This window comes from Amaranthus tricolor, chromosome 17, assembly GCF_026212465.1.
Source record: "Amaranthus tricolor cultivar Red isolate AtriRed21 chromosome 17, ASM2621246v1, whole genome shotgun sequence".
In the NCBI taxonomy this organism is placed as follows: domain Eukaryota; kingdom Viridiplantae; phylum Streptophyta; class Magnoliopsida; order Caryophyllales; family Amaranthaceae; genus Amaranthus; species Amaranthus tricolor.
Window position 1 is genome coordinate 17,944,965 of NC_080063.1, and position 12,221 is coordinate 17,957,185.

Sequence of the window (12,221 nt, forward strand, 5' to 3'; positions counted from 1 at the left end):
TTTGCCATATTTTTAATGCCGACTTATATTATTCTTAATGCTTACTTACCATATCTTTAATGCCTAGATTGCCTACTTTGAATATCTTAAGTGTTTATTTACATCATTTTTAATGCCTACTCAAAATATTTTAAAAAATATATATTAGACCGGTCCAATTAGAAATGATCTCTCAAAAAAAGATCTCGGAACAATACGTGCACTTAAAAAATCAAATTAAAGGAGTAATAACAATTTAGAAATGCTAAAAAAAACGTCTTGAAATAAAAAAAAAATAAAAAACATTTTCCTTTCAATTAATAAATAAATAATACATTGAACGACGCGGCTGTGCTAACTCTCCTGCAGTTCTGCACTAGCTCTCTCTAACTACGCCTGGAACTTCACAGGTTCTCTTCTCTCTTCGTCTTCTCCACCCACGGCAAACATCAAATTCCCTGCAATTATTTCTTCATTTCTTGATTCCCCGGCTGAAGATCTCCCAGAATTATTTCATACAATCTAAAACCCATTAAAATTCACCATTAAATTTGGGATTAAGATTTCACATTACAGGGATTTACAGTTTCCCATTGTTTTGGGCGGTCGAAGATGAATTTAAAATTAATTCATTTAATTTTGTTTTTAACCATTGTAGCTCCTTCTATTGTCAGATCAAGTTCTATTCTTGGCATCTCTCCCCAAGGTTTGTTTGTTTGTTTGTTCGTATGTTCTTCTAATTCATAATTGAATTCTGAATACTTCTGGAATTACTTGATTTTTACGATCAATTTTTTATCTTACATTTTTTGGGGTTTGATTAGATGAGAAGTATTACAGCACAGCCTCAGAAATCATTAAATGTAAAGATGGATCCAAGAAAATCAATCGAAGTCAGCTTAATGACGATTTTTGTGATTGCCCAGATGGTTCAGACGAACCAGGTTAGTTTTTATTCCCAGCATTTTGATTGTTGTTGCGTGAAGCTTTTCAATGCTTGAATTTTGAACAGTTTCATTTTTTTTCGTTATATCTAGGCATCTAGCTATTAGGTAGCTTCTTAGCTTGTAAAATTTCGGGGCAATTAGCTTTTTTAATGGCTAAAACCAGCTGCAACAGCCATTTGCCAAACAAACCCGAAATTATTTTCCCCAACAGGAAGAGGCTTTTATTTTCTGATTTATTTGTGACATTCCCCAGAATAATACTCCGTTTGTTGGATGAGAATGTTTAATGTTATTGTAGTAATAGACTTTCTCTGATGGATTACTTTCGATTCTTTATGTATAAGAAGTAATATAATTCTTGTTTGATTCTTCTCAATATGTATTTTCATGATATCTTCTTTTTAGAATTTTTAATTCTAATTATGCGTAACTATCAAGGATGGATGATGTTAAAGCATGAAGCATAACAACAAATTCCAACTAGAAGAAGTTTGTGGTGAAATAGGGACACGTAAAAGCTATTTCTTCTATCCTCATTCCCCTGAGTTTACCCATCAATACCAAATGCAAATAGTTTATTAGTTGGGAAAGGAAATTGGTAACCTCAAATGGCTCAAAACTAGGCAAGTTGTGAAAGAAACATGTGAACAAAAAAATTGCAAGTGTAAACAACAATAGTGAATGCCAAAAGGAAAATAATAAATTATATTTGTAACTTAAGGAAGTGATCACAGTCGTCATTGAACCATGTTTTAGTTTTGAAATGAGTCGAGCGGAGTGGAGAAAGTTGAATTATGTTGAAATCATAGTAAATTCCTAACTATGGATGTCATTGGGGTAATTTATGATGGCTTTAAAATTAAATTCTATGAATAACCTTATGTAAATGGATTATTTGTTGTTGTAAAGATACAATTTTGAGGTGCACATGTGATGAATTTGCAGGAACATCTGCATGTCCAAATGCTAGATTCTACTGTCGGAATTTGGGGCATATGCCCCTTATATTATTCTCTTCAAGAGTGAATGATGGTATCTGTGGTAAGAACTTGATAATAGTGTGGACATATTGTTAGTTCTCTTTTATTTTTTGTGCAAACAAAGACAGTTACTGCCTTAGTGTAGATTGTTGCGATGGAAGTGATGAGTATGATGGCCAAGTTAAGTGCCAAAATACTTGTTGGGAAGCGGGGAAAGCAGCTAGGGATAAGTTGAAGAAGAAGATTGCAACGTATCAAGAGGGGGTGGCTTTGCGGAGAAAGGAAGTTGAGCAAGCAAAGGTAGCATTTGCCAAAGATGAGGATGAATTGTCTAAGCTGAAGAGTGATGAGAAAGTATTGAAGAGTTTAGTTCAACAGCTCAAGGGTATTTACCTCTTGTTTTTTCTTATCTTATTTTAAGAAAAATACTACATTTGTTTAGTGATTTTGATGAACCAAGGGAAGTTTGATAAAAAAAAAAAAAAAAGAAAAAAAAAAGTTTGTCTTGATGTTGGGGACTAGTAGGTTATATTTCCATAAGGTTGGATAGGTGTGATATATCAGCTGCTGCTGTTTGATTGAAATTTGAATGGTGCATTAGGTCATATTAGTTATAACTGAATGCATGATTGATTGAAAATTTTGTCTCGGCCTATATTTCAGTCGGATAACCTCAAGAATAATATTATTAATTTGCACTATAGGAACAATACTATTATTAAAAGCTGACTGAATTGATGTCTTTTCTAAATTCGGAATTTCTTGATTTCTCAAAACTATTCTGGGACTCCCCTGCGTGCAGTTTTAATGCTTTGCATCTGTTTTTTGTAGATCGTAAGGAACAGATAGAGAAAGCAGAGGAGAAGGAACGTTTAGAGAAGGAAAAAGAAGAGAACCTCAAGAAGGAATTGGAAAAAGATTCTTCACGGGAGAAAGCACAAGATGAGGAGAAAGCTGATAATGGGAAAGAATATGATGATATTACACACGACGATGTCATAGACAATCTTGATGATTACTTAAAAAAGGTTTGAATAACAAATTTTTCTCCACGTATTGTGATCCACTCCATCTGAGGCTGTACCTTTCATGTAGTTGTTTGATCATGCGCCCATTAGCTAAGGCCTAAGGTAGAGTAATAGAATATTTTGTATGACATAGTGGCATGCATAGAGTTTGGTATTCATGCGTATGCTCTTTTATTTTTGACCTAATATTTTAGCAGTAATGAGCTAAAGAGCTTCATAATGCAATCTTCCCGAACACTGTTATAGCTTGAAACATATGTATTTTTTTCTAGAGATAAGAGGAAGGGGGTTCTTGTAAAATATATTTACAATATCAATCCTCCCTCTTTTATAGAAATTCTATAGCTCTATCCCATCCATCCTCCAGATAAGGAATTTTATCCATAGGGAAGTTGATGATTCTATATAAGAATCATTTAGTTATTTTACTCTTTACCAATATCTTACATGTATATCATGTTAGGAAAACAGTGAGGAACCTGCAAAAGAGAATGATGAGGAGCTTACTGCTGTATCTGAGTCTGGCTCTGACCATGAAGAAAAGGCATGTCTCTAAACCACTTGCTTTCTATGACGGACATTGATATTTTGTCATGAAGAGAGCAAATGTTCAATTTATCTGTTAGACCATCTGCGGTGATCTGAATCTTTGTTCTTCCTTTTTTTCTGATGAACATGCCAGTTTTTGTCTCTTCTTGAGAATATTAAAGAAACACTTTATTGACACCAAGGTTTGGCTGCCGTATGTCTTCAGCACAAGTCAACGGGATCGGATAATCCAGAAGGTTTGTCTAAGGAAGAACTGGGTCGTCTAGTTGCTTCTCGTTGGACAGGGGAAAAAACTGATTCCAAGCCTGAAGTTTCAGATGACGTGAAAGATATTGACCACACAGGCGAAATATCTAAAGATGGCAATGAAGAAGATTCTGATGGATATGCTTCTGAATTCGATGGGGATGACGAGTATGACAAAAATGATTCAAACAATCTCAATTATGATGATAATGATGATGATCACTCAGATGATGAATATACTCCAGAGGATCATGAGGATTCAAGTTCATCCAGGCCTGACTCTGACGATGAATCAGTCAAGTTGGGTATGCAGCATCATTCCACTACTGTACATAATTCGGTTTATGTACTTTGTTATCACATTCGACTTGCGACTTATCCATTCCATTTCATGGTGTATTAGATACTACAACTTCGAGTAACCCATCATGGCTAGGGAAAATACAAAGAACTATGAAAAGCATCCTGCATGCTGTTAATTTGTTTCAGACTCCACTCAACATTACAGGTGCAAACGACTTGGTTTGACAACAACTTATATAGATTTGTTTTTCTGTATTGAACGTAGGAATTTTGTCTTGTATAAGCTGAAGGAATTGTTTGCTGATTTCTGTAGATGCTGCTCAAGTTCGAAAGGAATATGGTGATTCAAATGCCAAATTATCTAATATACAATCAAGAATTTCTAGTTTATCGGTAAAATTGAAACAAGACTTTGGTAAATATGTTATTGAACTTCCTGCATGTACATTTTTGTTCGAGTTTATCAATGAAGTTGTAACTGACTTCTCTTTCTATTGTGATCCTTTACAGGACCACAAAAGGAATTTTATTTACTTTATGATCGTTGTTTCGAGACCAAACAGAACAAGTAATTTATAATTTATTCATCCTTATCTTACATTTTTACACTTGATAGAAGTAAAAAATGTCATGCTAATGTTCCATTTTACATAATAGCTTAAAATTCATGTAAAGAATTCTTAAAAAATTCTAATTGTAAGTTGAAAGCTGTGTTACTCTGACAAAAACCTTAAGAATAACTAGTTGGATCAAGATTGTGATTGTCCGTAACACATTACTTACCTTGGATGACAGATATTCGGCCTAGAACACAATCTTATCTATTGTCCTTGTATGCCATAACATGTGGTGTTTTCGCTCTGATCTTGAAATAAGAGTGTTCAACCGATTGATCAGATATTCCAATATTCGATGGTTTCTCCTAAATCTCATGAGTATGTTAATTGTTACATGCCTCGTGTTTGCGTAATTTTTAATTTTTTTAGGTACACTTACAAGGTCTGCCCATATAAGAAGGCTACCCAGGAGGAGGGACACATGACAACACGTTTAGGGTAAGCTTTTAATTCACATTATCCAATACATTATTTTCATGTGAGAACTATGCAAATCTTTAAGGAGCAAATGGTTGCTTAAGCAGAGATGTATTAGTTTTGTGGCTCAGAGAAATGTGAGGCAAAGGAGAGTTGATAAGAGGAGTTTCTGCCTCTCTAATGGCACTCCTTTTTGAATTAAGGTTGGTTTAGCTCAGCTGGTCTCTATAGAATTTTCCTAACTCCTGGGAACACTGATTGCTACACTAGTTAGAAAAGGCCAAAAAGTCGATTATATTTCGCTTTTTCTTTGTCATCAAACTTCATTTATATATGTCCACAGTTAGCCATTTCAATTACATGGATTCAATCTTGAACCTCGAGTCCAGTATCTGTTTTGTAAACAAATTTTGATCTTGAACTTTTCGCTTAGTTATTAGTGAAATATTCTCTGAACGTTTTTTAGACCTGTAAAGGGTCGGCACGAGATTGATTTCTCTTGTTGCTTCACCATTGCTACAAAGAAATGCGTTTTTGACATTGTAATGTCCTGTTTGTCTACTATTCTATTAATTCAGGCTGTGGGAAAAATTTGAGGACAAATACAAAACCATGCTCTTTGCAAATGGTGATAAATGCTGGAACGGACCTGATAGGAGTTTAAAGGTAGATGCATTTGAATTACTTTATGTTTTGATTTCCGAGATGACGTCAATTTCTCAATGAGCTATTGTTTTCTTGATATTGAAGTTATATCTCCAAAATGATTTTCTGTGTTTGTAGGTCAAGCTCAGATGTGGTTTGAAGAATGAGGTTACTGATGTAGATGAGCCAAGCCGCTGCGAGTACTTTCCTATTCTCTGTCTTCTATCTTTTTCTATCTTTCCCTCTCCCTCCCCCAAACAGTACTCGTTACATTTTGAAGTTTTCTGACAGTTTGACTAGCAAGTATAATCTTGTGGCAGGTATGTTGCTTTGTTATCAACCCCAAGTGTCTGTTTGGAAGATAAACTCAAGGTAATTCCTTTTCTTACTTTTAGACGATCTCATCCCTCGTTGCTGTGATTAGCCACCTGATGCAAGCAGAGAACACTTGGTTTTTACAGGAGCTGCAGGATAAGTTGGATGCCTTAAACCGTGAGCAACCACCCGGTCACGATGAGCTCTAATGTCCATAAAGTTATACAGAAAAACTAGGTTGTAATAATCCAAACATGATGGGCTCCCCTCTTGCTGGAAGCTAAGGAAGTTGCCTGGCGCAGGAGCTTGTTGTTTCTGAGCAGTTTTTTGCAGCGAATAGTTCTACTATACAATTTGTAGGCGCTCAGATGTTATCGACAATAGGTCAGAGTCAGGATCAGCAAATTTTGATCCTGATAGTGATAACAGTGTTCACTTCAACAATCGAAAGCATAATTTATTGTAATAGAGTATGATGTTTTTGGTCAGTCATTGACATAATTATGGAGCTGTAAGCCTGTAACATTCTTATTGTAATTGGCATATTTGGTCTTCAGTGAGTGTAAACGTCACGCATATACTATCTTCGGTTTGGAGACTTCGCGAATGATGAATGCGACTAGAATACAAACGAACCTTGCAATTTCCAGCGATCTTATATTGTTTATTAGCCACAGGCCCTTTTAATTGATCATGATTGCAAACTTCATTTGCATAGTTACCAACTTACCAGACTTATTGTAGAACAACCATTAATAAATATGTACGACACATAAAAATGACAATTATGACAAGAAGATAGTTTGGTTTCTATTAGAGGGAGGATCACATAATCATAATTCATACACAAGAAATTGTTTTTATCTACACTTGCCTACAAACCAATAATAATAATAAATTAGTATGAAACCGACTTTTTGCAAGACGAAATGAGTAGCATTTTGTTTTTCGGTTTAATATTACGAGTTAATAGATCTTTAAGTCTTTAGTTTGGAGCGAGGGGATAAAGGTCCGGCAGCGAGATGTGTTGCGCTTAGGAAAATCGACCAGGATAATACGACATATGATAATACTTCATTTTTAAGGAAAACCGGAAAAAAGCTACACTACAAAAATACTTTGTTAGTTGGTAATAGTTTTACTACACAGAATACAATGAGCATGCTCAACAATGCCAATAGTCTTTCGGGAACGATTCACGGCTTGTTCTTCTATCATAGACATAGGTCAGAACTGAGTTGATCGAAGCGAAACAAAATCCGCAGCATTACGACTGTCCTAGATTGCCTGCCAAGCACATAACAGATACAAAAATGAGATGCTAATTCTTGCCTATGAAGGAAAAAATAATTGGAAAATGAGCCATGTCCGAAGGAATTTCCTGATGACAGTTATATTAAACCTACCATGGCCTTTTAGATACATGGAACAAACCAGATAGACCAATGCACTTGATTTTTTGTAAGTAGTTTACCAATTTAACAAAGATCGAAACAAGTTAAAGGCGCAAAAGAATAGTAGCCCTAACAACATAGAGAGCAACAAGAATTAAGAACACAATTTTCTAGCGTGGCAAAAGACATGAACATAGAATGTTCTGAATGGAGAACTTCAGGAAAAAAAACGATTAATAAATGTTCAATTAGACTTCCAAGTTCCTACGATATAAAAGGAAAAATCATGAACTTGTATGGTCAAACTAGCAACAACATACAAGGTGATCAACAATTTTCAAGCAAAACGAAATCAAGCTAATTTCAATTTGAGATATAACTAGAGGTGTACATTCGGGTGTTTGGGTAGGTTTCGAGCATGATATCAAGGGTCCGGTTCATTTCAGTTCTTGTGTGTAAGTATCATGACATTATGATTTGATGTTTATATGCGAGTTATTTTGGTCTAGCCAAGTCATACTTAGTTTTAATTAATCGGTTCAATTTTTAATAGCTTTAGGCATAACGCTGAGAAGAGCACATAAAACTGGCTTCGTGAAGTACAATAAAGTACTAAGTATAAACATAGATGAATAAACCCACCACAATTCTTTGCACAGAGCATCTTCCTCACAAAAGAACATTAACTAATAACAAAAGATTCTCCCAAGCGACTCCTTAACAAGGATATAGGCATCCAAATGTCTCTCAATATCAAATATTTGTGCCTCTCCTTTGAACGTTGGACCCACAAGCCACAAGGCTTAAGTTATCAGTCGTATCATAAGCCAACTATAGCCATCACATATTTTAAACCAGTATTTGGTTCATCGGGCAAATCAATAATGATAAAATGAGGTGCAAGAAATGTATAGCTAGAGCCAAATCATATTTATGTGACTGAAGGAGAAATTTTTTCAAAATAATGCCAACACTTAAACACTATTTCTTGAGCCACAAAGAAAATACATCAATGAATCCCTAGGACCTAGACAAATTTGCTAACATAGGTCAATCAAAAACCTAATTGTTTTTACAATGGACAAGGATGCGTACATCTGACTCCCCAACCCCACCTAGATGCAAGCCACTTAATGACATTGTGGTAATGGAATGTTATTGGTAAGACTTAAGAAACCAAATTTATATTGTACTCTAACATACGCGGTAACCATCAAATCTTGAAAAAGCAAACAAAAATCTCCGAAGAAAATGGCATGCGACAAATCCTCACAAAACGGATATATACCATTAAGCCAAAAGCGAGAAATAGGGCATCTAGTTTGCAAGGTACTAGACATCTCCTGACCATTCGCTTATTCGGCTAGCTTAATAGCCAACAAAAATGACCAGCACTTTAAACTGGTCAATGTCTCAAAATCCCACAATGATTGGTTTTAAGGTACTTGTGCAAATTTTTGATCAATAACACAATGGCAATTGCCAAGTAACCATCAACGTTTACACTTTGTCAAGATAGAGATTTTCGAAGAAAATGGAGGGGATGGAATAAGAAACTTTTGAATGGAAATATAAAAGGGGGTGATAGAAGTTTCCATTTTCCATCATTTCCACACCAATCTAGTTAGTTGGGAAAGGAAGGGAATGAATATGAAAGGATATGTTGTCTTTATTTCTCAAATAAACACACTTTAACATGGAAAATTTGTCTAACATGGCATAAGTGTATAAATTGCGGGTTGTGCAACATGGATATCATTTCACAAGTTTAGCATGTCAATTATTTCACATTCTTCAATAACAATGTACTCATGGAAATGTGTCAAGATGCAAAGAAACTTTGGAAGATTGTAACTTTCTTCTAAATAGACTGAGGAAATAGAAATGAAAACTTTCTTATCAGTCCATATATGATAACTTTGGAAGTGGGAGTAAAGATCTCTTTAAACATTAAAACAGTTAAGCAGACCTTAATAATTTGCTGGAGGACGAACATCTGGGAGAGGAAGGTTTGTTCAGCATTGTAGAGTAGGTGACCACACAGAACAGTCTTTTTTTTTCCTTTAAATATTGTTATAATGGAAGTAACCAATTAGCTCTAATTCTGCTAATTAATAAAGTTGTTGTATCCATCTGGTGCTTATTTTGAAGTAGTACAGTAGTGCTCATACTTTGTTGTAAAAGGAATAGATCCCTCTGACATCCAATTCCCTCCATCTCCCTTTCCTGCTTATCCAATATCCAAAAAGAGGAACCCATCCCTACTTTCCCTCTCCAACTTCCCTCCCCTTCTTAACCTCCATGTCCTCTCATTCATAGCATTTAAGATATCAAAATCACTGAAAAATTAGGTCTTTCCAATGAACCACAATAAGATATATCTATCTCAGAATGGTGATAAAATTGGAGCCTCTACAATTCACAAAAGTAACTAAGCTGTTCCACATTGGCCAAAATTTATAATTCAAAACATCCCAAAATGATGAAATATAAGTGCCAGAACCAATACAATAATAAGATACTAAATTTAAGGAAAATAACATTACACACAAGACCCAAATCTGAGTGCAATGCTAATAGCTAATTTTCTTAGGTTTTTAAGGCAAACACAATATAACAAATAGCCTTCTTAATCTCATGGGATGATCAAGTTAAATACTTATACCTGGATGAGAACTTGCAAGTCTTGCATCTTTGTTTGCAGACTACAAAAAAATTAAATAACTACTAAATGCAAGCAGGCAGCACACCCATATATATCACTCATTGCTGGTATGCAAACACAATAAAATTTGAACATAAGTAAAATCAATTCCTAATATGAAATTTCAGCATACCTAAAGCTTTCAGTAGTCTTATTAGTGCTGCTGGTTCTGGGGTGGCAATTGAGAATTTGGAGGAGGTGGCATTCCTGGATGAGGAGGTCCATAAGGTGGCACCTGTCCACCAGGAGGTGGTGGCATGCCAGGGCGAGGTGGACCATGCATCATTGGAGGAGGTGGGGCAGGCATCCCTGGACGTTGGGCATACTGTGGAGGCATTGGGAAAGGACCAGGAGGACCTGAACCAGGCCTAGAACCAGGAGGGAACTGGCCTGGGGGAGGAAACTGTGGAGGTGGGCCTCTCATCTGCGGTGGTCCACCTTGAGGGGGAAATCCTGGTATCTGCTGACCTGGTGGCCGGATAACAGGTGCACCTGGATAAGACATTGCAGGAGCTGCAACTGGTGGTCGAGAAATCTGAGGCTGCATCATGCCAGGAGCAGGACCACCAACACCACGCACAGGACCAGCCAAACCAGGCTGAGCCTGAACAAGAGGTGCGGTTGGAATACCACGTCCAGCAGCTCGGCCTAGACCAGGACCATTCATGAAAGCTGCATTCGCAGACTTGGCACGGGATTCTTCAGGAGGGGGAGGACCTTCAACGATCATGGTAATGACCTCTTCACCCCTAAGGAGGACAAGGCCAAGGGTACGACGTTCTTCTCTATCCTCACTAGTGTTAGTTTTGTCTGATTTGCTTCCTTTAATGGGAGGAAGCTTTCGAAACTCCTCACAATCGCCAATGACAAGGTTCATATGACGGTCAAAGGCCAAAAATTTCCCAACAAATTGACGGCCATCTTGGATAGTTACGCGCATACGGTAGTTGATAAACTGAAGCATCTTTGAACCCTTAGACATCGACATGTTGATCAGAATTTTTCTCTCTCAAGTCAACTACAAAACACCAATATGCCCTGCACATATATTACCTAATCAAATTTGACCAGTAATTACATCAACTTCATCCTACAAGTAATCATGTTTCACCTTTATATAGCGCCAAATGCCAGTGAACAACGTATGATATGGGTCCTCATTTTTCACAAACAACCAATGAACTAACAAAATCATACCATAAAACAAAAAAGTATAATTGGCAATTACTAAATGCTACACATACAATACAAATACAAAAAAAAAAAAAAATCGACTAAGCTAAAAGACCCAAGTATTTCTTAAAACCTTATCATTCACCAACACCATTAACCAAAAGAAGGACAAAAATTAAATCACAGTTTTCCATTTTAGATTAAACAACTGAACCATCTCAGAAATCAACAAAACAAGTTAAAAACAGATTAATAAAGTCCAATATTTCTTAGAACAGTTGAGAAGCGTCATGAATCAAGCTAAAACATCTTGTAGAAATAACATTCTGCATCTTAAACTTGTAAACATCACAACTTTCCATCTAAGAGTCACGCGAAATTAGCAAAACAAATTAAAGAAAAAAATGGTGAACCTAAAACCATTACACGTCCATTTTGTGCGAGCATTAATTTATACAAACATTCAACAAAATTGAAACTAGTTTCAAAACCCTAATCAAAGTGAGAAAGAACATGAATTCGGCTTAAAACCCTAAATTCTAATTTCAACATAAATGAAAGCGAAATGAAAATACTTGCCTGAATCTGGAAAGTACTTAAAACCCTCCTTCGATGAAGAGAATTCCCGCTTTTTCCTCTCTTTATGTTTAAAGAAAACTGAGTTGAGAAATGGAATTCATCGGTTTGCTTCGTTTTATTGGAAATTAGAATGGGCCAGATCGGGTCAGTATTCGGGACTAATGATTTATGACAGCTAGTCTTTAGAGAGACCATCTCTTAAGAGACATATCTCAAGTCCAACTTATTAAAGATTAATGTTTACTTACCTTATTCTTAACGTCTACTTATATAATTCGTAATACTTATTTTTCGTATAATTAATACCTACTTTCAATATCTACTTACATTATTCTTAATGACTAC

The 12,221-nt window shown here is 35.8% G+C and overlaps 2 protein-coding genes across 8 annotated transcripts; one reads left to right on the forward strand and one right to left on the reverse strand.

The window, feature by feature from the left end:
• The first annotated feature begins 267 nt into the window (after positions 1 to 267).
• Positions 268 to 6,622, forward strand: LOC130803543 (glucosidase 2 subunit beta-like). 7 transcript variants are annotated; one of them, XM_057667702.1, is made up of 16 exons: positions 321 to 389; positions 638 to 685; positions 804 to 923; positions 1,872 to 1,967; positions 2,052 to 2,291; positions 2,738 to 2,934; positions 3,398 to 3,478; positions 3,689 to 4,034; positions 4,133 to 4,237; positions 4,346 to 4,447; positions 4,543 to 4,600; positions 5,019 to 5,087; positions 5,645 to 5,732; positions 5,850 to 5,911; positions 6,032 to 6,083; positions 6,173 to 6,622. In XM_057667702.1, the coding sequence occupies exons 4-16, from the start codon at positions 1,922 to 1,924 to the stop codon at positions 6,233 to 6,235; spliced, it is 1,509 nt and encodes a 502-aa protein (XP_057523685.1). In that variant the 5' UTR covers positions 321 to 389; positions 638 to 685; positions 804 to 923; positions 1,872 to 1,921; the 3' UTR covers positions 6,236 to 6,622. The 7 variants fall into 7 exon arrangements, 6 of the variants coding, with proteins under 6 accessions (XP_057523683.1, XP_057523685.1, XP_057523684.1 ...); XM_057667700.1 differs by having other exon boundaries at positions 268 to 685; XM_057667701.1 differs by having other exon boundaries at positions 333 to 685; positions 6,012 to 6,083.
• A 180-nt stretch (positions 6,623 to 6,802) lies between these two features.
• Positions 6,803 to 12,005, reverse strand: LOC130803545 (uncharacterized). Its single transcript, XM_057667706.1, has 3 exons — positions 11,877 to 12,005; positions 10,258 to 11,162; positions 6,803 to 7,313 (listed from the first exon to the last, which is right to left on the reverse strand). Exon 2 carries the CDS (start codon positions 11,110 to 11,112, stop codon positions 10,279 to 10,281), a length of 834 nt encoding a protein of 277 aa, XP_057523689.1. The 5' UTR covers positions 11,113 to 11,162; positions 11,877 to 12,005; the 3' UTR covers positions 6,803 to 7,313; positions 10,258 to 10,278.
• Between the last annotated feature and the right edge of the window lie 216 nt (positions 12,006 to 12,221).

What these genes read in the sequence shown, in the direction of transcription:
- LOC130803543 (XM_057667700.1), top strand. Translation starts at nt 592, where the DNA reads ATGAATTTAAAATTAATTCATTTAATTTTGTTTTTAACCATTGTAGCT. An exon ending in GACTCCACTCAACATTACAG is followed by an intron (nt 4,238 to 4,345) that starts GTGCAAACGACT and finishes TGATTTCTGTAG; the next exon opens with ATGCTGCTCAAGTTCGAAAG. An exon ending in GACCTGATAGGAGTTTAAAG is followed by an intron (nt 5,733 to 5,849) that starts GTAGATGCATTT and finishes CTGTGTTTGTAG; the next exon opens with GTCAAGCTCAGATGTGGTTT.
- LOC130803545 (XM_057667706.1), bottom strand. Translation starts at nt 11,112, where the DNA reads ATGTCGATGTCTAAGGGTTCAAAGATGCTTCAGTTTATCAACTACCGT.